This window comes from Zalophus californianus, chromosome 12, assembly GCF_009762305.2.
Source record: "Zalophus californianus isolate mZalCal1 chromosome 12, mZalCal1.pri.v2, whole genome shotgun sequence".
Lineage (NCBI taxonomy): Eukaryota > Metazoa > Chordata > Mammalia > Carnivora > Otariidae > Zalophus > Zalophus californianus.
This window is the reverse complement of record NC_045606.1, coordinates 101,862,986-101,890,312: the sequence shown is the minus strand read 5'-3', so window position 1 is coordinate 101,890,312 and position 27,327 is coordinate 101,862,986. Positions and strand designations below refer to the sequence as shown.

Below are 27,327 nucleotides of genomic sequence, written 5' to 3'. Positions count from 1 at the left end.
CCATCTGGATGTCTTCTTTGGAAAAATGTTCATGTCTTCTGCCCATTTTTTGATTGGATTATTTATTTTTTGGGTGTTGAGTTGTTTAAGTTCTTTATATATTTTAGATACTAATCCTTTATCTGATACATCATTTGTAAATACCTTCTCCCATTCTGTAGGTTGCCTTTTAGTTTTGTTGATTGTTTCCTTTGCTGTGCAGAGCTTTTTGTTTTGATGTAGTCCCAATAGTTTATTTTTGCTTTTATTTCCTTTGCTTCAGGAGGCATGTCTAGAAAAATGTTGCTATGGCTGATATCAGAGAAATTACTGACTGTGCTGTCTTCAAGGATTTTTATGGTTTCTAGTCTCACGTTTAGGTCTTTAGATCATTTTGATTTTATTTTTGTGTATCATGAAAGGAAATGGTCCAGTTTCATTCGTTTGCCTGTGGCTGTACATTTTTCCCAACATATTTGTTGAAGAGACTGTCTTTTTCCCATTGTATCTTTCCTTTTTTGTCATAGATTGACCATATAATTGTGGGTTTATTTCTGGGTTTTCTATTCTGTTCCATTGATCTATGTGTGTTTTTATGTCAGTATCATACTGTTTTAATTACTACTGTCTTATAATATGAAATTGGGAATTGTGATACCTCCAGTTTTGTTTTTCTTTTTCAGGATTGCTGGCTATTGAGGTCTTTTTGGTTCCATATAAATTTTAGGATTGTTCTAGTTCTGTGAAAAATGCTATTGGTATTTTGATAGGGATTGCATTAAATCTGTAAATTCCTTTGGGTAGTAGAGACATTTTAACAAGATTTGGTAATTTTTGCTTTTTAATTATAGTGTTAAGCCTGTTGACACTTAACAAGATTATTGATGTGAATGCGTTTAAATCTACTTGTTTTGTATTTTATCTCTGTCCCATTTTTTTCTTCATTCCCTTTTTTTCTTTTCCTCCCCTTTTTGGGTTAAGGGAATATATATTTTTTAGGATTCTAGTCTATCTGTATTTGACTAACAAGGTGTGTATGTGTGTATTTTCATAGAGGAGTTGCTCTAGGGTTTATGTTATGCATTTTTAATTTATATGAGTCTTCCTCCAAGTAACATTTTATCACTGCAAATGTACTTTAAGATCTGCATACTAGTATACTTTCGTTTTTACTCTCCTGTGTTTTGAACTATTGTTGCCATACAGTTTATTTTAATTTTAATTTTATTTTTTTTAAAGGTTTTATTTATTTATTGGAGAGAGAGCAAGTGAGCACAAGGCGGGGGGAGAGGTAGAGGGAGAGAGAAAGGGAGAAGCAGACTTTCTGCTGAGCAGGGAGCCCGATGCAGGGCTCGATCCCAGCTCCCTAGGATCATAACCTGAGCTGAAGGCAGATGCTTAGCCAACTGAGCCACCTAGGCACCACCTGTTGCCATTCAACTTAATTATATATATTATGTACTCTGGAATAGATTGTAGTTTTTGCTTTAAACAGTGATTTAACTTTTAAGGAGACTAAAAATGAGAAAAAGGTCTTTTATATTTATATACTTAACCATTTCCACCACTTTTTTCCCTTTACATACAGATACCTTGATCTAGGTTCTTATTAACTGTTATTTTCCTTTTGTCTGAAGACTTTCCTTAACTTGTCTTATAATGAAGGTTTGTTGAAGAATTTGTTTGAAAAGCTTTTACATTACTTTTGTTTTTGAAGGATGCTTTTTGCCACGTTTTATTTAAGATTTATGGTTTTTTCCTTTAATTTTTTCTCCGAGCACTTCAATTATGTTATTTCACTGTCTTTTGGCTTACATAGTTTCACATGAGAAGTTTGTAGTCACTCTTATTTTTCTTACTCTGTAATACATGTAGCTTTTAAGATTTTTTTTTATTACTGTATTTCAGCAAATTGACTCTACAGTTACTGGTGTGTGTGTGTGTGTGTGTGTGTGTGTGTGTGTGTGAGAGAGAGAGAGAGAGAGAGAGAGAGAGAGAGATTTTGTTGTGCTTCCTGAATCTGTAGGTTTATAATTACACAGTTTGCAAGATTTACAGCCAGTATTTTACTAAATATATATATTTTTTGTCTGCTTCCCTCCAACTTCAACCTCACACATTAGATTGGTTGCTATCATCCCACACGGCTCTGTAGCTATGTTTGTCTTTTTTCACTTGTCTTTTATGTTGGGTAGGTATTGTTTGCTGTATCTTTAAGGTCAGTCATCTTTTCTTTTGCCATTTCTGTCAGATGTTAATCAAAGTGAAAATTTTATTTGATTTTTTTTTTACCTGTGAGTTCCATTTTTAATATTTTTTACTATCTTCCAATTCTCTCCTCTCATTCATTTTCCATTACATTCTTAAACATATGAGACATATTGATAATAGCTGATTTAATGTCCACGCTTGTCTCTATTATCATTTCTGTTGTTTTCTTGTTTTATTTCTTGATTTTTTTCCTGGTCATTGCTTACATTTTCCTACTTTTCTGTATAGTTTGTAAATTTTCATTGGATGCCATACTTTGTGATTTTTTTGTTGAGAGCTAGGTTTTGTTGTACACAAATGCTGTGTGTGTGTTTGCCTGTTAAGTTAGTTGTGGAAAATTTTGATTCTGTTGAGGCTATTTGTGAACTCTTAGGGATGGTCTAGAAGATAAGTTGTTGTAGGCTTCATTTAGCCTACTTCTAAAGTCATGTTCTAGTCTCTACTGAATGTGTTAACATAGTCAATGAGGTCTTGGCACTCTGGCTAGAGGGAACATGACTGATTCCTGGCTCTGGGAGCTTTGGGACTTGTTTGTATTGCAGCTGTGCTGTAATTGTTCTTTCCGTGGAACTTGTTCTTGTTTAGCCTTTTGGGGTTTTATACCACTTTTATACAGTTTGGTATTCAGAGAAAAACTTAAGGGTACCTTTATGCAGATGTCTGGATCTGTTTCCCTGTACAACTCCCTTCCCTTGTGTACTCTCTCCCACAGTTTCTAGCCTGAACTGATGATTTCTGTGTCCTCATTTCAGTACAAGTGCCAGTCTTTGAGTTCCCCTCTCTGTGCTACAGTTTGCAAATTAACTCCATGCAGAAAGCCTTTGTGATGGTAGGGTTCACCTTGTTTGTTTCCTGTTGTCCAGTGATTACAGTCCTGTCCCTGCCTTTTGTTTAATGTTTAATGATGTTTTTCCCCCCCCTATATTTTGTCTGGTTTTCTAGTTGTTTATGGCTGGAGGGTAATTTGAACGTCCTCCTTACTCCCATGTGGCTTTAAATAGGAGTCCACTATATTATTTTAGGAACTCAAATTATCTTTAATTTACAGTATTAATATGGAACATTGGATTTTTGGTGGAAAAGTTTCTCAGGTTGTTAGTGGTATTATTTTACTTCAAATTTCCTTGCAGCAGAATGAATCAAAATTAAAATGAAAGGTTAAGAGATACAAAAGAAAAAGAGAAGGAAAAAAAGCCAAAGAAAGATTGGAATAAATAATTTTTAGGTTGCCATTTGTATAATGAGACTTCAAAGTTCTATTAAAAACCCAAACTGGGAACATCTGAATGCAACATGGAAATGTAAAATGTATACATCTATTTTTACTGATACGGGTTTGACAAAGTATGACCATTATCTGTTGCATTCAGAAAAAATAAATTCAGCATTTGATTAGTCAGAACAATTACATACCGGAAGCCAGTGATCAGCAATAAAAAGACGTGAATGAAATATGGGGAATTTAAAAATGACATGATGTTGGGGCGCCTGGTGGCTCAGATGGTTAAGTGTCTGCCTTTGGCTCAGGTCATGTTCCCAGGGCCCTGGGATCAAGCCCCGCCTTGGGCTCCCTGCTCAGCGGGGAGCCTGCTTCTCCCCCTCCTTCTGCCTCTCCCCCAGCTCATGCTCTCTCTCTGTATCTCTGTGTCTCAAATGAATAAATAAAAAAATCTTAAAAAAATAAATAAAAATAAAAATGACATGGGCGCCTGGGTGGCTCAGTCGTTGAGCGTCTGCCTTTGGCTCAGGTCATGATCCCGGGGTCCTGGGATCAAGCCCCACATCGGGCTCCCTGCTCTGCGGGGAGCCTGCTTCTCCCTCTCCCACTCCCCCTGCTTGTGTTCCTGCTCTCGCTATCTCTCTCTCTCTGTCAAATAAATAAATAAAATCTTTAAAAAGAAATAAAAAAAATAAAAATGACATGATGTTGATAAGTTGGTCCATTGAGCAAAAGGAAAAAAATTCTGATGGATTGATGAATGTAAAAAGCATGCCTTATTGGTGCCAAAACCAGGAATTAAGAGGAATAGGAAGGAAAAGAAGCAAAGCAAAAATTAAAAATTTCTTTTTGAGGAATACAGACAAGTGATACACATACACACACTCCCTGCTTCCACCTTTAGATAAAATACATTTGAAATAAAGCCAGTTGTGCCATAAAAACAATAACTTCGCAAGGGTCAGGATAGTGGAGGAAAAAAACATAAAAGAGCAACAAACACTGGCTTGGAAGATTAAATGAGAAAGACAGCTAAGTCATACATGTTTTCCTTTCTTCAGCAGTGAGTGTTGATAATCGTGAAGAATCATAAAGAAAAGATTAAAAGTAAATTCTATCTCCATAATATCTCTTGAATTAATTTCTTATTCTCGGGGGTGCCTGAGTGGCTCAGTTGTTTAAGCGACTGCCTTTGGCTCAGGTCATGATCCTGGAGTCCCGGGATCGAGTCCCACATCGGGCTCCCTGCTCAGCAGGGAGTCTGCTTCTCCCTCTGACTCTCCCCCTCTCATGCTGTCTCTCTATCACTATCTCTCTCAATAAATAAATAAAAATCTTTAAAAATATATAAAAAAAAATTTCTTATTCTCAATTCCATTGTAGCAGTCGTGTTAGTATTATTTCAAGAATTTCCAGTCTCTCTGTACATAGTCCTTATAGTCCTTTTAGAAACCTAAAAAAAGTCATCCCTTTTTAAAAAAAATTTCTTTGGCCTCATATCTCCTTACTGCCCTTCTCAGTCACTCTGTTCCAGCCACACTATATTTTTCAACACTGGAAACACTGTTCTTCCAACTCTCACATACTTGTAACTTTGTATTTGCTGTTCCTTCTACTGTAGTGCTCCTTTGCCAGATAGCTGCATTGTTTGGTTTCTGTTGTACCTCAGATCTCTACTGAAATGTCTCCTTACTGAGATTAAATTTTATTTTGTAAATTTTATTTTATAATTATCTTGTTTTAAATGGTAGTCCGTCATACTTCATTTTTTTCATTTGTATTTTCTTGATGTTGTGTTTTGTTTACAAGAGTAACAGATATTTCTTCTCACTAGAATGTGGTTTAGTGAAGGCAGAGATTTTGTTGTTTAACCCTGTATCTGGTGTTTTAACAGAGCCAGACACAGGAGGATTGTTCGAGTTGTCTAATGATGCTTGTTAAATATGTTGTCCAAATAATTGTTTAAAATGTTTCTAACTATATTTCATCTCAGTTTCTGAGAGTGAGATGTGAAAATTTCTCGTGATTTTGAATCTGTCAATTCCTCATTGTTGTTCTGTAAATGTTTGCTTTATACAACGTGAGTAGTTCTGTTTTATTTTCTTGGTAAATTAATCTTTAAATTATTGAATAGTGACAGCCAAGTTTAAGCCACTTATATTTACTGTGATAACTCGTATTTTTATTTAAATTTTTATCTTATTTTCTACGTATTATGTATTTTTTATTTTCTTTTTTGCCTCCTGTTGGATTGGTCAGACTTTCCTCATCCCATCTGTTCTTCCCCCTTTGACTGCTTTAACGTTTTCTTTTTCAATTTACTTATTTGACAGAGAGAGAGACAGCGAGAGAGGGAACACAAGCAGGGGGAGTGGGAGTGGGAGAGGGAGAAGCAGGCTTCCTGCTGAGCAGGGAGCCCGATGCGGGGCTCGATCCCAGGACCCTGGAATCATGACCTGAGCCGAAGGCAGATGCTTAACCGACTGAGCCACTCAGACGCCCCTAACGTTTTCTTTTGAATTTAACATAACTACTTAATAAATCCTGAAGATAATTATCCTCTCTCTTTTTTCATGAGTAGAACAGTCAACCTTGGAATCATTTAGCCCCAGTAAGTCCGTTTAGACACTTACTCAGTTCTGTCTCTTTCCCCTTTGCTCATGAAGTTTGAAACAATGCTGTTTTGGCTCTTTGATCTACTATGTTATATTGACTAACTTTTAATATTAAATCATACTTGCATGTTGATAATATTTACTAGTATTTTACTTAGGTTTTGTTTTTTCAACATATTTTTTTTTCAACCATAGTTTTTGGATGTATTTGTTAGGATTTTGGTTCAAGTGTTTTCTTTTAAAGGTTTTTTCGGGTAGGGATGACTTTCTGACAATTTGCAATAATTCATGTATAAAGCTACTTAGCTGATTGCTTCAGCTTCAAAAAATTCTTGTGTTACATCTCCTTTTTTGGTTTTGATTAATATCATTTAAAGGAAAGACTTAAATAGACTTTCAGTTGCTTGAAAAAGCTTTTTAATTTTTTCGTATTATTATTCTTTTATTTTGTGCCCTTAGTGTTTTTCAACTTAGAGTTTGTGTCTTTTTAAGTAATGAAATAATTTAAAGCTCTGAAATTATCTGAGTACTACCATCAGTTTCTGAATTTATAAAAATGTGATTTCCTGTTTTTTTTATGTGTTCAAAAATTTTTTTTAACTCCTTTCTATTCTTAAATTCTGAGATTTCACAAAATTTAAAGGCGTTAGTGTGTTTTGTTTTGTTTTTTAAATTGGATTGAGTCAAAGAATCTCACCTTACCATGACTCTTACTTTACTGAAGTGAGTTTTATAAATTAAATTGCATCACATTTGTAAGATGTGTGATTAGATTATGTTCAATATTTACAAAATTTTTTTTTGAGTGGTTTGCAAGGATATGCAGCACTTTCATGTATGGAAGTGTCTTAAAAAATACACTTGTCTGGGCATCGTTCTTCAATTTCACTAGATATAGAGGTGTAACCTGGTGCATGAATTTTGCAGATAACCCATTAGGTGGTTAAAAACCACCAGTCTAGACAGAGGGTCATCTCAAGGTCAGCTCAAAAGAGGGACAAAGCCTAATTAATATAAAGAATACTTCAAGAAGTAAGTTATGATGACAAAATATAGTAATTTGGGCCTGTGCTCACGTTTATGTGTAAGGGAGGCCTGGGTTTGAGGGAAAAATGACTCTGAAATGTGATACTTACTGTTTGATTGGTAACATGTAGTAAAAATTGCCAAAATTATTTTATCATGTATACCTTCAACTTCCTTATTTAAATATCGTAATCCTTAAAATTTAACTTTTAATTTAAGTTAAAAAAAATTTAACTCTGTGTCCTTGCTCCTGTGCAGGCCTCGAAGTAGAGGAAAAACCACAGTGGAGGACGAGGACAGCCTGGACGGCCTGGAGACGGCGGGGGCAGAGAGTACTCTGGAATCAGGTACCAGCGGACTTTCACGAACCGACGTCATAATTTGCACAGTTAGCACTTGTCTGTATACTGAGTTCTAAAATCTCCATCTGCTGAAATAGTTTGGTAGAGGCCATGACAGTGAAAAAATTTAGTTCCCTCTCTCTCTCTGTTCCCTACAGCCCCGATTTAGTGGGAAGTATACAACATCTGTAGAGAAATAGTTTATTAAAGCAAAATTAAAACTGGAGTAAACAGTAATTCCAGGCTGTTAATATGATAACTTACAGTATATTTCTGCTTTTGAACCATCCAGCATTTGTTTGAAGCTGATTGTGTTAGTATGTGCGTGAGGGGAAAAAATATGTTCCGTTAAAGAATAATATTGTGAAATGTTTCGTTAAACCAGACCAAATGCTTTCTGGTCTGCTGGACATTTAGGTACCTTAAATAGGCTACTGTGTATTTTGTATCTGCAAAAGGAAGATAGAGTAGGTTGCCCAAACTAATTTCCAAAATTTATAAAGTTAATGATTTAAATTGTCAAAGGGACGAGGTTTCATATTGTATTCAGAGAGTATCTGTGTGAGATGGTGTCTCATGGGCAATGGTTTTTTTTTTTTTAACAGTTGTTGGATAGAGTTTAGACATAGTGATAGGCTTTTTCTCTGAAGTTGATTGTCCTCTTCTTGTTTACAGAATATTATACAATTTTTAGAGAAGAGTTAGAAATTGCTGTATCTTGAAATACAATTTTCCGTAAAATACTTTTGGTTGTCAGTGTGTTGCAGCTAGATGGCTTTAATTCTTGGAAAGCCTTCAAATGTTCTCTAGTTCTCATCCATCTTTTCAGTAGGGTCTTGGTAGGTAGAGTGATGACTGAAGGTTGGAATGCAGAATTCTACCTTTTGCTGTTTTGCTGCAAATTTGTTACCACATTGTTTTAAACTTGAATTTATGTAAATTCTCCACTAGTTATTTTTCATGATTTCTTTTCCATAAATTTTTTCTGTACCATATACTGTTACTTTCTAGTGAAAGGTTTTTTATTCTTTGAAGTTTTAAGTGACATTTTTCAACATAATGATTACTTACAGGTTGCTTTAAACCAGTGCTGCCAGACTGTACCCCAGGCCCCCTTTTCTGCACTTAACAAGTCTTCCTGAGTACTTTCCCTCTTTCCCTGAAGATTTAACACCTGCCTTTCTATTTCCCTCTTCTTCTCCCATTGTGATGTTAATAATCTATTCAGTACCCAGGCCTCTTGGCTCCTTGATTTCTCAACATTGTGATTCTCCAGCCTACCTCAGCCTGTCTGTCTTCTGGTCATACGTGATCAGCCTCTGTCATTCATTGTCTCACTTGCTGTGACAATTGCTGTTTCACTTCCACAATCTCAACATCAGTTGTTCTACTGTCTGACTACTACCTGTTCTTCTTCCAGCTCATTTTCTCCTGATACAGCACCATAATAATTCTTGAACCATACTGAGTCCTACAATCCAGTGATCTTAGAGATGGGGTTGTTACCCTCCTCTGCTAGCTCAGAGTCTGACCCACTGTTGGAGTCCTTCTCTTATTCACCTTTAACGCCTTTACCATCATCCCACTGTTTTATTACAAAACCCAAATTCTGCAGCTGATAATGGCTGGTGAAAATCATAACCTTGTTGACTGGTTTCATTTTAAATTTATGACCTCAAATCTCAAGTGGGTATGATTGCTACTCTGCACTCATTTTACTTTTATGTAGAAATTTCCTCTCCCATTATCAGTCATGGTTATTTCACCACCTTCTCTTCTCTCTTCAAATTTCCAACACTTCCTCCTGTTTCTCATTCTTCAGATATGATGATTTTGCTTATTTCAATGAAAAAAAGAAAAAATAGAAACAACCAGGGGAAAGAAATTCTACATTCACCCACCATCAAATCTTCTTTCCTGCTTGTAGCTCCTCCCATGTATTTTACTTTCCCTACTGTTAAAATGGGATGAAAAGTCTCTGGTTATCAAAGGCCAGCTCTTCTGCTTGTGTCCTCTGTTCTAACTCTTCATCTCTTAGGGACTTTACGCCTTCAGTTTTCCTGGGTTTCTTGCATCATGCATTTCCTGTCTCAGTGAATGATTTCCATTAGCATTTGAACATGCAGTATTACCTTTCTTGAACACGAACACCTTCTCTTGATCAGATATCCCTTTTCAGCTACTTTTTTGATTTTTTGCTCACCTTTATAGGAAAAATCCTTGAAAGAGTTATCTATACTTATGGCTGCAGCTTATTTTTGCCAAAACGTCATTTTCTCATGAACCTCATGAGAGGTTCTCATGAACCTGCTCCAAGTTGGGCTTTCTTCCTCCCACTCCACTAAAATCATTCTTGTCAGTGTCACCCATGATCTCATATGGCCAGAGCCAGCTTTTAGTCTTTGTTGGCCTTCACTATTCAGTGTTGCACACAGCTAACCACTTTCAGTAGTGACAATTTATTATTTTTTACTTGATTTTCAGGACACCACATTCTCTTGTTTTTTTCCTACATCACTGGTGTCTCTTCATTCTCTTTTGCTCATCTTCAGTTTAGTTGCTTAAATATTACCTATGTGCCGTGACTCCAGAACTTATATTACTAGCTCTTTTCTTGCTTTGAGCACAACCTATATCTTTAGCTTTCTTCTTAACATTTACTCTTATACGTCTAAAGAGGATCTCAAACTTCATGTGTTTTCTGTGGCACTATTTTTTGTTATCCTGAAACTTCTCTTCCAGTGTTTCCACCTCATTAAATGACATCATTATTTTTCAGGCTGAAATATGGAGCGCCCATTGGAAAATCTTTTGGGTTTTACCTTCACAATATATCCTATTTCAAACACTTTTCACCTCCTTTACTAATCTCATTCCACTGCTTGCCAGCACCTCTCCTTGTGTGGGCTCCTGCAAGAGCTTCCTGTCCCCATGCTTTTGCTCTTTATTCTAGTCTTGTTGTCCTCATAATAGTCAGGGATCTTTTCAAACCAAACTAAGAGTCTTACTTCCCTCTGTCAACCATCCAAAGTCTCCAGTGATACTTAAAATAAAATCCAAAGCCCATACCATGATCTTCAGAGTGTATTAATCCGACCTTGGCTGCCTGTCCATCCGCATCTCTTACTCTTCCCCTTGCTCACTGGACTCCAGCCATACTGGCCTATTTGCTCTTCAGAGGCCACTAGTCACATTCTTTTATAAGGCTTTTGCATTTTTCATATGCCTTGTTTAGAGCCCTTGTTCCCAGATACTCATATTACTTATTCTCCTAATTCATTCACGTCTCCACTCATTTGCTCTCTCCTCAGGCCTTTCTCGACCAACTTGTCTAACACTTGTCACTCCATCCTTTCCTCCTTTGTTCCTAGTATTTAAACAGATATGACATCGTATGACATATTTGTTTATTACGTGCCTTCCACCCTAGACTGCAGGCTTCATGAGGTTAGGGATTTGTCTTGTTCATTGATTTATTCCCAGTGCCTAGAGTACTTCCAGACACATGGTAGGCTTCAGTTCACTAACTGAAGAAGTATTACATTCTTATAGTTTTGTTTTGTTTTGTTTTGTATTTTCTAAGCTACTGTTGTTCTTGGAACATCACCACAAAACTAAAGTTCTGACATTTAATTTTTCCTTATGTGATGAGTGCTAAGCCCCACAAATGGACTGTCTTCTCATACTATCTCTTACGAGGTATCAAGGCAAATAAAGTTTAGTGAAAGGTTTTAACAGGAGCAGGATATTTTTCTTTTTCTGGCCTTTTATACTAAAATGAAATAAAATCAAGTGAATTAGTCTTTGCTCTTTGTCCTTGGAAAGACCTTCGTCCAGTTGTTTTAGTGAACATGGAGGGCAAGGAGAATAGTAAAGAAAAGAACAGAGAACAGTTGTTAAAACTACTAAGCTACAGAGGCGCTTGGTGAGCTCTGTCAGAGAAGCATGTGACTCTTGATCTCAGGGTCCTATGTTTAAGCACAACGTTGGGTGTACAGATTATTTAAATAAATGAAACTTTAAAAAAAAATCTATTAAACTATAAATAAGCCCAAGCAAAGAAAAGAGTTCCGTACATTTCTAGTGAGTTTAAAAGCACATTTGAGTTGGCTGCAAGGTTTTAACAGGTGCATGTCTCAAGGCCCAAGGTTTATTGGAAGGTCTCTTATATCTGTAAATTTTGTATCTTGATACATTTGCTTAATGACTTATAGTAATGTAAGAGAGTATTTATTAAAATGAGTATAGGGGGTTTGTGTGTGTGGGGGGGGTGGTAAGTGGTGGGAATGAGTATCCTATAAGTGGCCATTGGGAAAATCACAAGAAATTTCACAGATCAATTTTTTTAATTTAAATTCATTTAATTAACATATAATGTATTATTAGTTTCAGAGGTAGGGGTCAGTGCAGTTTGTTATCTTTTTATGATAAGAATATCCTATGGGTCTTTTGGAGGTGGTAGCTGTTACTAGTCTGTTTTTTCCTATATAAATTAAATCAACTTGAATGAAGTGCAAGTTAAAAAGAGAAATTCCACTTTTCTTTGAGAATCATTATATAATCAGGGCTTTGCAAACTTTAGTTAATTATAATTGGTTAATTATGATTTAGCTAATTATAATTAAAAATTTCTTTTGACTGTTGTGGTAGTTTGGCCAGTAGGAGTCTCTTTTCAGCTGGCTTCTGAGTCCTTTTTATTATCATCTCAGAATGTTTCAAAGCTCATTGTTCTTTGGCAACAGTATTTTTCAGGCCCATCTTTAATTTTCTCTACCCCAGGATATGAAGTAGACTATTCTCTAAGGACTCCTAGTTCTTCTTAGCTGAAAATAGTATTAGAGATAAAAAAGTGGGCTCTAAGGATGCATATTATATTGTTTTTATTGAGAATTAATTGTTAGTCCATTTTAGTGATATATTAGTTATTGCATAGATGTGAGAGTGTATTCATCTGCTTATAAATACTTGTTCACATTAATATTTTTAGTTACCTCTAGTATAATTTTTTTTTTTTTAAATCATGGCAGGTTTTTTTTTGTTTTTTTTTTTTTTTTAAGATTTTATTTATTTATTCATGAGAGACAGAGAGAGAGGCAGAGGGAGAAGCAGGCTCCCAAGGAGCGGGGAGCCCGATGAGGGACCCGATCCCAGGACCCTGGGATCATGACCTGAGCCGAAGGCAGACGCTTAACCATCTGAGCCACCCAGGCGCCCCTCTAGTATAAATTTTTTTAATAGACTGGTTTTTAGAGCAGTTTTAGGTTCACAGCAAAATTGAGTGGAAGGAAAAAAAAAAATTGTGGAAGGTCCAGATACTTCCTCCATGCCTCCTGCTCTTACATATGCATAGCTTTCCCCATTGTCAACATCCCCCACAGCCTGGTATATTTGTTATAATTGACGAAACTTCAGTGACACGTCATTATCACCCTAAGTCCATCATTTACATTTTGGTTCACTCTTGGTGTTGTATATTCTCTGAGTTTGGACAAGTGTGAAATGATATGTATCCATCATTATAGTAGCACATAGTATTCTCACTCCCCTAAATCCTCTGTGTTCTACCTATTCATCCCTCCCTCCCCTTAATCCAGGGCAACCACTGATCTTTTTACCATCTCGATAGTTCTGCCTTTTCCAGAATGTCATACACTTGGAATCATACAGTAAATAGCTCTTTCAGATGTACATCCTTCACTTAGCAATAGGCCTTTAAATATTCTCCATGTCTTTTCATAACTTGAGAACTTTCTTTTGAGCACTAAATAATATTCCGTTGTTGGGATGGACCACAGTTTATCCATTCATCTGCTGAGGGACGTCTTGTTTGCTTCCAAGTGTTGACAATTATGAATGAAACTCCTGTAAACATCCACATGCAGGTTTTGTGTGTACGTAAGTTCTCAAGTCCTTAAGCTTCAACTCCTTTGGATAAATACCAAGGAGCATGATTGCTGGATCATATGTTAAGAGTATATTTAGTTTAATAAGAAAGTGCCAAACTGTCTTCCAAAGTGGCCATACCATTTTGCATCGCCATCAGCAATGACTGAGAGTTCTTTTGGCTCCAAGTCCTTACCAGCATTTGGTATTGTCAGTGTTCCTGATTTTGGCCATTCTAGTAAGTGCGTAGTAGTATATCATTATTTTAGATTACATTTCCCTGATAACATGTCACGTGGAACATCTTTTTGTCTGGTTATTTGCCATCTGTGTATCTTTGGTGACCTCTCTGTTTTATTTATTAGCCCATTTTTAAATCAGGTTGTTTTTCTTATTGTTGAGTTTTAAGAGTTCTTTGTATATTTTGGATAACAGTCCTTTATCAGATAAGTCTTTTGCAAATATTTTCTCCCAGTCTATGGCTTATGTTTTTATTCTGTTGACAGTGTTTTAAGCAGAGTAGAAATTTTTTTTTTTAATTTTTTATTTATTTGACAGAAAGAGACAGCTAGAGATGGAACACAAGCAGGGGAGTGGGAGAGGGAGAAGCAGGCTTCCCGCTGAGCAGGGAGCCTGATGCGGGGCCTGATCCCAGGACTGTGGGATCATGACCTGAGCCGAAGGCAGATGCTTAATGACTGAGCCACCCAGGTGCCCCTAGAGTAGAAATTTTTAATTTTAATGAAGTCCGGTTTATCATTTGTTTCTTTCATGTATCATGACTTTGGTGTTGTATCTAAAAAGTCACTGCTAAACCCAGGGTCATTTAGATTTTCTCCTAAGTTCTAAGAATTTTATAATTTTGCATTTCACATTTACTTTTTTAACTTCTGTAAGGACGTATGGTCTGTATCTAGATGTATTTGTGTGTGCGCATGTTCAGTTCCAGCATCATTTGTTCAAAAATACTATTTCTTCTCCATTGTATTGCCTTTGTGTCTCGTTTCAGTGACCAGTTAAATATTTATTTGGGTTTATTTCTGGCTTCTCTATCCCATACTGTTGATCTGTTTATTCTTCTGCCAGAATTACAGTCTTGATTGCTGTAGTTATATAGTAAATCTTGAAGGCAGTTCTTCAACTTTTGTTCTTCTCCTTCAATATTTTGTTAACTAGTTTGGGTCTTTTGTTTCTCCATAAAGTTTTTAAAATCAGTTTGTTGATACCCACAAAATAACTTACGGAGATTTTGATTAGGATTGCATTGAATCTGTAATTAAAATTGGCAGGAACAGATGTCTTGGAAATATTGAGTTTTCCAATCCATGAACATGAAATATCTCTACATTTATTAATTCTTCTTTGATTTCTTTCATCAGGATTTTGTAGTTTTTATCAGACAGATTTTATGTGTATTTTGTTAGACTTATACGTGTTTGATTTTTGGGAAATGCTAATTTTAAATGGTATTTAAAAAAATTCATATTCCACTTGTTCATTGAAGGTATATAGGAAAAGGATGGACTTTGTATGTTAACCTTGTATCTTGCAACTTTGCTGTAATTGTCTGTTAGTTCCAGGGTTTTTTGTTTTTTTGTTTTTGTATATCCTTTGGATTTTCTCTATAGATGATCATTTATATCTGTGAACAAAGACAGTTTTATTACTTCCTTCCCAATCAGTATACCTTTTATTTCCTGTTCTGGTCTTATTACAATAGAAGAACTTCTTTTACAAGGTTGAAAAGGACTCGTGAAAGGGTGACATCCTTCCCTTAGTGGGAAAGCTTTTAGTTTCTCACCATTAAATATGTTGTTGCCTGTAGGGGCTCTTTTGTAGATATTCTTTATCAAATTAAGGAAGTTCTAGTTTACGGAGAGTAGTTTTTATCATGAATGGGTGTTGTATTTTGTCAATACTTTTTTTGTGTCTACAGATAGGATAATGTGATTTTTTCTTTTTTAGCCTGTCAATGCAATGGATTACATTAATTTTCAAATGTTGAACAAGTCTTGCATACTTGGGATAAATCCTAGTTGGTCGTGGTGTATAATTCTTTTTATACATTTTTGGATTCACTTTGCTAATATTTTGTTGAGGATTTTTAAAATTTATCTTTATTTTTTATTTTTTTTTAAGATTTTATTTATTCATTTGACAGAGAGATACAGCGAGAGAGAGGGAACAGAAGCAGGGGGAGTGGGAGAGAGGGAGACAGATGTCCTGCGGAGTAGGGAGCCCAATGCGGGGCTTGATCCCAGGACCCTGGGATCACGACCTGAGCTGAAGGCAGACGCTTAATGACTGCGCTGCCCAGGCACCCCTTGTTGAGGGTTTTTGCATTTATGTTCTTGAGAGATACTCATCTGTAGTTTTGTTGTTTTATTTTGTTTTCTTGTATAATGTCTTTGTTTTTTGGCATTAGGGTAATGCTGTTCTCATAGAGTGAGTTAGGTTCCTTCTACTTCTGTCTTCCAAAGAGATTATTAAGAATTAATATAGTATCCTCCTTAAGTGTTTGGTAGAATTCAGCAATGAAGCCATCTGGGCCAGGAGTTTTCTGTTTTAAAACGTTATTAATTATTGATTCAACTTCTTTAACAGGTATAGGTATATTCAGATTGAATCTTTCTACTTGTGGTGAGTGTTGGCAAATTGTGTCTTCTTCTTTTCATTTTAATTAAAAAAATTTTTTTTGAGAGAGTGAGTGAGTGCGAGCAGGGGTGGAGGGGCAGTGGGGGAGAGAGAAAATCTCAAGAAGGCTCCATACTCAACATGGAGCCTGATGTGGGCTTGATCTTACAACCCTGAAATCATGACCTGAGCCAAAATCAAGAGTTGGACCATTAACCAACTGAGCTACCCAGGTGCCCCTGCAAATTGTGTCTTTCAAAGAAGTTTATCTAGGTTATCAAATTTGTGGGTATAGAATTATTAATTGTATTCCTTTATTGTCCTTTTAATGTCCATAGGACCTGTAGTGATGTCCCTTCTTTAATTGCTTATATTAATAATTTGTGTTCTCTACCCTTTTTTCTTTCAGTAAACCTGGCTAGAGGCTGATTGATTTTATTGATCTTTTCAAAGAAGCAGCTTTTGGTTTCATTATTTTTCTCCATTGATTTCCTGTTTTAAATTTCATTGATTTCTGCTGTGATTTTTGTTATTTCTTTTTTTCTGCTTACTTTGGATTTAATTAGCTTTTCTTTTTCTAGTTTGATTGATTGCTTTTAGATTTTATTTTATAATATGTACATTCAGTGGTATAAATTTCTCTCAAAGCACTGTTTTCACTGCATCTCACAAATTTTGATAAGTTGTGTTTTCATTATCATTTAGTTCAAAATATTTAAAAATTTCTCTTGAAATTTCTTATTTGATCCATATGTTATTTAAAATTATGGTGTAGGGGCGCCTGGGTGGCTTAGTTGGTTTAGCATCTGCCTTTGGCTCAGGTCATGATCCCAGGCTCCTGGGATTCCTGCATTGGGCTCCATGCTTAGTGGGAAGCCTGTTTCTCCCTCTCCCTGCCTCTCCCCTTGCTTGTGCATGGGCACACTCTCTCTTTCTCTCTCTCTCTCTCTGTGAAATAAATCTTAAAAAAAGGAAAAAAATGTGTGTTGTTTAGGGGGTGCTTGGCTGGCTCAGTTGGTAGAGCATGTGAGTCGTGATCTTGGGGTTATGGGCATGGAGCCTATTTAATAAATAAAATTTAAAAAAATTAAAAAGAAAAAAGTGTTGTTTAAACCTCCAAATATTTTGGAATTTTCCAACTATCTTTCTATTCCTGATTTTTAGTTTAATTCCTTTGTGGTTTGAGGGCAGACATTGTATGATTTCTATTATTTTAAATTTGTTTTGTGTCCCAGAATGTGGTCTGTTGGTGAGTATTCCATGTGATCTGGAGAAGAATGTATATTCTGCTGTTGTTGGATGAAGTAGTCTATAGATGTCCATTTTATCCAGTTGATTGATGGTGGTGTTGGGTTCAACCATGTCGTTAGTAATTGCTTGCTGGATCTGTATTTTTGATAAATGGGTGTTAACATCTGCATATGTAATAGTGGAGTCATATATTTTTCTCTGCCGTTCTGTCAGTTTTGCCTCTTGTATTTTGACACTCTTGTTAGGTGCATATGTGTAAAGGATTATTATGTCTTCATGGAGAATTGACCCCTTTTTCGTTAGGTAATGGCACTGTTTGTCCCTGATAAGTTTACTTGCTATGAAGTCCACTGCATCTGAAATTAATATAACTTTGCTTTCTTTTGATCTGCAGTCTACTCTCAGCAAATTTCTAGTATTCAGCTCAGTATTATTAACTATAGTCATCATGTTGTTACATTAGATCTTTAGACTTATTTATCCTATGTAACTGCAACTTTGTGTCTTTTGGCCAATATTTCCCCGTCTCCACCCCCCCCCCCCCCAGCCCCTGGTAGGTACCATTGTACTCTGCCAATTTTACATTTTTTATTAGAATTTTGACTTGATTTGTTAGTCTCTCTAGGCTATACAGACTTTTCAATGTTTCACTGGAAGGAACTTTTCTCAAATTATCCCTGATACATCAGTTTCACTTTCAAGAATCTAAAGGGTCAGTGAGCATTTGCTTGAATCCTTCCTTCCATATTTTAATTAACATTACGCTATGTGATACCTTCAGACTACATTATCAACAGTTTTATCCAGAGTTCTTACTTCATACTAGACTTGAGGCTTGCCCAGGGGACCTCATTTCTCACAAACGAAGTTCAACATATTCAGACTGAGTGAGTGCATGCTTGTGTCTTGGCTTTCAGTTTGTGTAGATCAGTCTCTCAATTACCCAAGTCTTTTTATAAGAATCACCTCTTCTTTGTGAATGCCTACCCTGCCCCCCTTTTCAGAAATTCGGCTTTGGTCATTAGATTTCACTAAGCCTATTTCTCTAGAGCTTTTACATATCCACAAGTGTTTGTACCTTACTTTGATGGGGAGAGGTTTTTAGTGGATATTGCATTTTACCTGTAACTCTAGACATTATATTTACATTTTATTTCTGAACAAGTCTAGTAGATCTGGAAGCAAAGCTTATTACTAAAAACCCTGAGCAGTTTTTGTTTCTTTGGCTTTTTTTCATTACCTCCAAAACTCCTTTGTGCTGTTTTATTTTTACTTTTAAGATTTATTTATTTATTTGAGAGAGCGAGAGAGATAGTAGGGTTGGGGGGAGGGAAAGAGGGAGAGAGAATCTTAAGCAAACTGTGCCGAGTATGGAGCACAACATCATGGGGCTTCATCCCATGATCCTGAGATCACGACCTGATCCGAAGTGTCCAAGAGTCGGACACTTAATCAGCTGTCCCACCTAGGCACCCTTGTGCCCATCTCCTTAAAGTCATATCTTACCTCCCTCCCCCAAACCCTAGTGATACACTGATTTGTTCTCTCTCACTATAATTTCGTCTCTGAGAATGCCTTATAAATGAGATCGGGGCACCTGGCTGGCTCAGTCAGTTGAGCATGGAACTCTTGATCTTGGGGTTGTGAGTTTGAGCCCCATGTTGGGTGTAGAGAGACTAATTTAAAAAATTCTTAAATCTTTAAAAAAAATTCTAAATGAAATCATACAAAGTGTAATCTTGTCATACTGGTTTCTTTCATTCAGTTTAGTACCTATGAGAGTCATCCAGGTTGTTATTATATGTATCAATATAGATTGTTCCTTTTTATTGCTGAATGATAGTACTTTGTATAGATGTACCACAATTCGTAGTGTAATCATTTACCTGTTGAAGGACATTTGGGTGGTTTCCAGTTTTTGGCTATCCAAAAAACTATGAACAGTATAGGTTTTTGTGTAGAAATAGGTTTTTATAAGTGTTAGTCTATCAATTTTATTATTGTTTTTCAGAACTATTTTAACCATTTTTTTTCTTTTGTCTTTTCATATCAATTTTAGAATCACCTTGTCTTTAAAAAAACAAATCCGGCTGGGATTTTAATTGAAACTGTGTTAAGCCTGTAGATCATTCTTAAGACTGATTTGACATCTTTACTATGTTGAGTCTTCCATTCCATGAACTTGGCCAAGTCTCTCCATATGGGGCTTCTCTGATTTCTTTCATTGGTGTTTTGTAATTTTTTAATATAGATCCTCTTCATATTTTCTTAGAGTTATACTAATTATTTCATTTTGGGGGGAGCTACAAGTAAAAGCCATTAAAAATGGCTTTTACTTGTACATTGCTAATATATAAAAATATGATTTATTTTTGTATGTTTGCCTTGTTCTCTGAAATCTTGCTGAATTTCCCTTACTTATATCAGGTTAGCTGTAGGAATTTTTGTGGATATCCTTTCTAGCTTATGGAGTAAATATTTACTTAATCAATTTTCATTACTTACTAAACAAACAAAAAGAAGGGGATTAAGCTGGAATGTCCTTTATTAATTATTTTTGGATATTAATTATTTTTATTATTCCTTATTTTCTAAATGGTTTTCAGTTGTAGTTTTGATCCTTCTTTTTGACCTGTGAGGTGTTTGAGAAAGTTTATAAAATTTCCAAGTATTTGTATGGGTTTTCTCTTTATTTTTGTTACTAATTTCTAATTTTATTGTGTTGGTTTTAAAACCTTTGTACGTTTTAGAATTTGAGATTCTTGAAATCTTCATTGGTTTTGGAAAATTCTCAGCTGTTATATATTCCAGTACTGCTTTTGCCCCATTCTTTCTTTCTTCTAATTAAATGCTCATTGAACTGTATCACTGTTTGTTGCCATTTACCTTCATTTTTGTATTTTTTAATCCTCTTGTCCATTTGTTCTTTTAGATTTATTTAGATACATTCTAGATAAATGTTCCAGTTCACCTGTCCCCTTTTGGCATTGTCTAGTCTGCTGTTAAACATATGAATTAAGTCCATTTAATATATTTTAAAATTATTTTACTATTATTTTTCAGATTGCAGCATCACTTTTTAAGATTTCTAGTTCCCTTCTGAAGATTTTAATGCCTGGTTTTATTACTTTCAAAATAGTAAATACAATTGGCTTATTAGAGTTTTTGTTTGATTATGCCAATGTCTGGAGCCCTCTGGCTTGGTTTCCATTGTTTCTGCTCATTGCTCATGTTGTCTTGTCCGCTCTTATAACTGATTATCTGTGTTTGTGTGTTGGACAATGTGTTTGACAGTTTATATATAGAAGTAAATTGATGTTTTTTTTTTCTTCCAAAGATAGTTCTTCTCTGATTTTTTTTTTCCTGGGACCCTGAGGGCACTAGTAATATAGGACCACCTCAGTTCGATTTCATGGCTTTATTTTTTGTTCTAAGCATGCGATGCAGGGCTGTGCAGCAGTCCTTGCAAGCATTGTTTTATTTCTGGTTCCGTCTTACTCTTAATGTCCAGCCCTTTGGGGCTCCTGCCATTCTTGAGCCCACATTTCCTGGTGGTCGTCAACTTCTAGAACCATCCACAGGTCTGTCGAAAGTCAAAACTGACACCCCCATGGGAAGTGCAGCCCTGAGTGCTGGGCTCACCTTTCTCACTGCTTCTCTCCATGAGCTTCCTCTGTGATTCCTCACTACCTTGTTAGGTTTTTTGTTGCTTTTAATTCTTGTTTACTTTTAAATTATTTCTTTCAACTTTCTTATTTGTCTTCAGTGGGAGGGTTGTTCCAAATTACCTAGTCTGCTGTTAGTGGAAATAGATATTCTCTGGAGTTTTCTTTGAATCGTGATATGTGGCTTATGTAAATTTTTCTGGGCACTGAATAGAATGTATAGCCATTTTTGTCCCCTTGCATGGTATATGAAACTTGATTTCCATTTATTATATTTAGTCGGCTAGTATCTTGTTATTAAAATAACAAAATAACTCAAACAAGAAAGAAGGAAATCTATGGGTCATATACTGTCAGGTTCAGAGGTGAGATGGGTTTAAGTTGACCTAATTCCGGTTTACTCTTGTCACAAAGTGCCTGGTTCATTGCATCTCTCTGCCTTTTTTTTTTTCCTTTCTTCTTTGTGTTTTTTGTTTTCTTTCTTTTTTTTTTTTTTCCTTTTTTAGTCAGCTTTGTTCTGTGGCTGGCTCCCCTTGATGGAAGATGGTTGCCTGCAGTCTTGGGTGCTACATTATTTCTTGTCCATATCAAAGCAGTGGGAGGAGCATGTATGTGTATCAGCTAAACAGAATTCTAGGACTAGTTTAGTTAGATCATATGTCTGTCTCTAACCCAGTCTGTTTCAGAAGTAAGATGGTGTGTGCAATCCCAGTATAATAGTCAGAGCTCACTCCTAGAGACCTATCTCTAGGTCTTCCTAAAGGGGAGCAAAATGATGGCTTCAAGGCAGAGGCATAGAATGGATGCCAAAAAAGGCAATTGTGATGTTCACTGCATAGGCCCCACTTACAGATCATGTTGTAGAGACCCTCCATCTGCTTCTTTACTTTTTATCTGATTCTGTGAAGGACAGGGACAGGTGGGCAGCTCATTTTTTCTGCTGCTCTGATCTGCAGATTAAATCCATAGGTTTGGGGGCGCCTGGGTGGCTCAGTTGGTTAAGCGACTGCCTTCGGCTCAGGTCATGATCCTGGAGTTCCGGGATTGAGTCCCACATCCGGCTCCCTGCTCGGCAGGGAGTCTGCTTCTCCCTCTGACCCTCCCCCCTCTCATGTGCTCTCTCTCCGTCTCTCATTGTTGCTCTCTCAAATAAATAAATAAAATCTTAAAAAAAGTAAATAAATCCATAGGTTTGGTCCTGCCTTTGTTTCAAGAATGTTTTCTTCCTTAGAATCTTTGAATATTTTTTCTGTGCAATTTTCTTTGTCAAGTAGTAGTAAGTATGCACATGGTACATGTTATTCAACTTCCTTTATCACTTCTACTGTTTTTAGACTTTTTCTGTGTGTTTTCTGTAGTTCATCCTCCCCATACTAACATTGTTTTCGGAATTGTTGCTTCATGCAGGCCCTCTTGTTTGCAGTTCTGCAATTATTTTGTTTTCTTTAATTTTTTCACTTCAACTCACACTCTTCACACACTTCAACTAAGCAGTTTTAGTTGGTTAGCAGTTTTAGCTCTGGAACCAGACTGCCTGTGTTGGAATCCAGGCTCCTTTGCTAATTGAATTTTTTTAAAGTTTTATTTTTAAGAAATCTCAACACCCATTGTGGGGCTCAAACTTAGAACCCTGAGATCAAGCGTTGCATGCTCTACCAACTGAGCCAGCCAGGCGCCCCTCTACTTAATTGTATTCTTGAGCAAAGTTCCTTAATCTTTTACCTTGCTTTCTTATCTGTAACATGGAGATGTTCATAGTAGCTACTGTTGGGAGATACTCCTCCATGGTCTCTTGCACTTGACATATCTTGTTGTATATCCTAAGAATGTAAGGCCTTGACTGTCCCTTATCTGGGCCATTTCTCAGGGTTCTGTTCACAGTGAGTAGTCTTGAAGAAAGAGACAATGTCTCCCTCTGGGACAAAGAGCAGGCATGTTTAATGCTTACTATAAAAGCAGTGGGTTCCCTATGCTCTTTGTTCCTTCCTTGTAATACATTTCACTGCAAGGACAGGCATTCATTTAGGCCATGGTGTGGCCCCCATAAGACTTGGGGGCCAAAAGGGAACTGACAGCAATATCCTCATGTTTGTGCTACTTGCTGTGCAGTGAGTAATAAAGTCCTTTGTCTTTGATTCAGGAGTCTGTGTTTTCTGCAGCATCTATGAAACAGTAACTAACTTATTAGCTTGTGTAAAATGCCAGACTTAGAAGCTATCTTCATATGGTTGTTGTAAAGTTTAAATGAGTTAACACATGTTAATCACTTACAGCATTGCCTCGGACATAGTGAGCATTTACTGAAAGTTAGCCATGAAGGTTTTGTTTAAGTATTTTTGTATTCTCTGCATTGAATTTTTAGGCCTAAATAAAGATAAGGCTCAGAAGATTAAGATTGCTGTACATAACTGTCATATGGGGAAGATGTATATTGTAATTTATTGGTTTTATTTTAGTTTCTTTCTTTTTTTTTTTTTTTTTAAGATTTATTTATTTGAGGGCGCCTGGGTGGCTCAGTTGGTTAAGCAACTGCCTTCGGCTCAGGTCATGATCCTGGAGTCCCAGGATCGAGTCCCGCATCGGGCTCCCTGCTCAGCAGGGAGTCTGCTTCTCTCTCTGACCTTCCTCTCTCTCATGCTCTCTACCATTCTCTCTCTCTCCTTCTCAATAAATAAATAAAAATCTTTAAAAAAAAGATTTATTTATTTGAGAGAGAGAGTGGGAGCACACATGGAGGAAGGAGAGGGGCACAGGGAGAGGGAGAGAGAGTCCCAAGCAAACTCTGTGCTGAGCGCAGGGCCAGATGCAGGGCTTGATCCTGTGACCCTGAGATCACTACCTGAACTGAAACCAAGAGTTGATTGCTTAACCAGCTGTGCCACCCAGGTGCCCCTAGTTTCTTGTATTAATTGCAAACCATGAATATCCATTAATAACACACTTTAAAAAAGTCATACAGAAAACTAAACAAAATACTTTTATAACTAAATAAAACATCCAGAGAGCAGTTGAATTTTAACAATTACTATTTTAATTAACATCAGTGTATTCTTTGGCTCTTGATAACTGTTGGACTCTTATTCTTAATGTTTTTGTACTGCATTTCTAAAAATCACATTAAAGTTATAACAGTGATGCATGTTAGTGAAAATTTATAGAACTATGGATAAGTATAAAGAGACTAAGTTAGCCGTAGAAGTATTAACTCCAAGAGAAAACCAATATTTCACATTTTTGTGTATTTTTTGGTTGCTTACATTTTAAATCTTTACATGGCTGTGTGAAAGTAGTGACTATCTTCATGTTATTAGTGTCAATATTTTAAGTAGTTTAGTGAATAAATATAGGGTGACTGTTTCTAATATAGTGCTAATTCTTCCACTGTACAACACATTTTGGATGTAGTGGATACACTAGATTCAGTAAGATAAAAACAGAATGTAAAATAGAACTGTCAGAATGCAGGCTTATTTTGACCACTGCTGTTCAAAAGAAGGAAAGGGCGTGATTACACAATTTCTTAGATATGTTTTGTTCTGTAGTCTTAGTATAAAGAAAGCATGAAAGGCATCACCATTCTGTGGAGGTAAAGGAAGTTAGGAGAGAGAAAAAATTTTTTATTCTATTTAATGTTTGACTAAAGCACCAGAAGCAGGCATGTTGTTTGGATAAGAAGTAGACAGTGAGAGCTGGTGTTCATTAACATAATTAGTAAATACTAGCCTGTTTAAAATATTTTGTATGTTTTCCTCTGTGCTTTTTGTGATTCTTTATGTATATGTATACAGTAAGATTTGTCTGCTTTCTTGATATTAATTACGTCACATGTAATTAATCATTTATTGGGCATCATCCAGATTTTGCTCTGAATGTAAAACAGATACGTTGCCTGTTTCTGTAGAGTGCATGGTCTGGTAGGGTGTCATCGACACCTTTGCCAGGCTCTTTTCCAAATAATGTTTTTAAATGAATAAAATAAAATACGTAGGTTTGCAAAGATAAATGATTATATTGAAATATTGTCAAAAGAGTAAAAAGCCAAATTTGTAATTTCATCATGTGTTTTTAAAAATTTGTACTTAAGTTATAAATCCTAATTTAATTTTAATAATTACCATAATTTCCAAGTAGTGATGAGGGTAAGTGATACTGTGGGATATCCGCAAACACTGAATGTGATAAGTTACCCGCTCTGTCGGTGGCAGAGACATAGCTGCTGTATCACTCTACTTGTGCATGTATTCATACTGAAATGAGTTTCTATGATTCTAAATTTCAAAGGTTAGTAAAAAATTAAAGAATTTTTCCCTCCTAATACCCTAGAACCCCTGATCAAGTAAATACATTTTAAAAAATCTTTTATTTTATTTTTTAATTTTTTGAGTTGGGGGCGGGATGGAGGGAGAAAGCAAATGAATCTCAGGCGGACTGCATGCTGAGCGCAGAGCCTGTTGCCGGGCTTGATCTCAGCGCCCTGAGGTCACGACCTGCGCATAAACCACGAGTTGGATGCTTAACTGACTGAGCCACCCAGGTTGCCTCTAAATAAATACATGTTTAAAATTCATTCAAAGATAGGGTGCTTTGAAAGAATGTGTTATGTATCGGCAAGGGAGGCCATACGTAGACTCTGGAATAGTTTTGACATTAACAGTCTGTTCTGTCAGGTAGGTGAGTTTACTGCATATATTTTTAGGATACGTACAGAGAATTACTTAACCTTTGAGGGAAATAATTTCCTAATTGTCCAAAGTCAGAATGTATTATTTCCGTGAAGTTGGCTGGGAGGTAAATGCTCTCTTTACTCAATAATTTTACTCAGCACGGCTTTAAAAATAAACAGAAATACACTGTATTTTCAGTTTTCATTTCATATTCTTCATATTCAACAAATGCCTCCTCAGTAACATGGTGCTAGTAAAATATTAACATTTCCCTTCGACGTTAATCTATTCATAAAACGTCTGGGCTCCGTGAGAGACTGCCGGGAGCACGCGGCAGTTAAGTGAGCAGGGGTGAGCATCCCTGTGCCTTGGAAGCCCACTTTGCTTCCTATTAGCTGTGTGATCTCCAGCTTGTTGTTTAACTTCCTGACTTTAGTTTCCTTATCTTGTAAATGAAGTTAATATGTCAGATATTACTGTTCTTTTTTAAAAGAGAAGAATTAAGAGAGAGAACTATTAGGTGCACACCTCTATTTGTCTCTTCAGTTTTAGCTGGCCTTTAATGCGTTTTTGAAGCCTTTCTTTTCTTTCTTTTTTTTTTTTTAAAGATTTTATTTTATTTCAGAGAGAGAGCATGGGTGGGGGGAGTGGGAGAGGAAGAAGCAGACTCCCCGCTGCGCAGGGAGCCCAGTGTGGGGCTCGATCCCGGGACCCTGGGATCATGACCTGAGCCGAAGGCAGATGCTTAACGACTGAGCCACCCAGGCGCCCCTGAAGCCTTTCTGAGCTGTACTCCCACCTCTTCCATTGACTCATCACACCTGTACCTCCATCATGACAAGTGTGCTATCCTATTATTATTTATTATTCACTGTCTCCTGACTAGATGCATTGAGGGCAGAAATCCTGACTCTGTTATAAAAACTGGCTACTATTTGAATAGAATATATGGAACACAGTAGTTACTCAAAGTTTTGTTTGGTAAAAATCATTCTAAAGTAATGATTTATTAACTTCTCAGCAGAGAGCCAGAAGCTGCCTAAATAAATGTTCTCTTTATTCTTGTTACTTCCCACAATATAATGTAATCACGTGTGATCTGACATCCGGAGTTTGGTATCTTAGTGAGTGATGCCCAACTAGACAGGGAAGTAAATAGATAGTTAAAATATCATGTGTGGATGTATATGATCAGAATAACAAGCACATGCCTACCCATACCATATGCTTAAGGCACTGGGCTGAGTGCTTTACGTGTATTATCTATTTTGCTCCTAAAGAGAGTTTTATACTAGGTGGTGTTAGCTATCTTTTTTATGATTGAAGAACTGAAATTGAGATGAGCTAACTTGCCAAGGTCACATGGCTTACAAATGCAGCTTCTGGACCATTTGATTCCAAGCCTTTGATTTTAACTAATACCTCAAACTAAACAGCCTTTGCCGTTCATTCACACACAGAAGCAACTATTTGGGACTATAAGTAAGAGTCATGGGAGGAATGGCATTGTTTAGGGGCAGGGGTTGGATCTGATTTTCTGTTGCATCCCCAGAGATTTGCACAGCGCTTAGGCCATGCCACTGAATGCCACTGAATGAAGTACACAGGCCTTCCAGGTTCTCTCAGAACTTCCTTACACATGATTGGGTTTTTTAGTATTGTTACCTCTGCACATATGCCACCTAGTGGTTCAAGATTACACACAGGTAGGGGCTGCTGATAAAATCATCTCTCTGTCATCCCTATGGTCAGTGTGGACTCTTCTGGCGTTAAAACATT

The 27,327-nt window shown here is 36.4% G+C and overlaps 1 protein-coding gene across 4 annotated transcripts in view; it reads left to right on the top strand.

Moving 5' to 3' along the window:
* The window catches only part of KMT2C (lysine methyltransferase 2C), a 270,536-nt gene that overhangs the window by 68,316 nt on the left and 174,893 nt on the right, over positions 1-27,327 (top strand). For all 4 annotated transcript variants that reach the window (XM_027573958.2, XM_027573955.2, XM_027573957.2 and 1 more), the window contains exon 2: positions 7,369-7,457. In XM_027573958.2, coding sequence (XP_027429759.2) covers positions 7,369-7,457 — 89 coding nt within the window. The remainder of the gene's footprint in view (positions 1-7,368; positions 7,458-27,327) is intronic.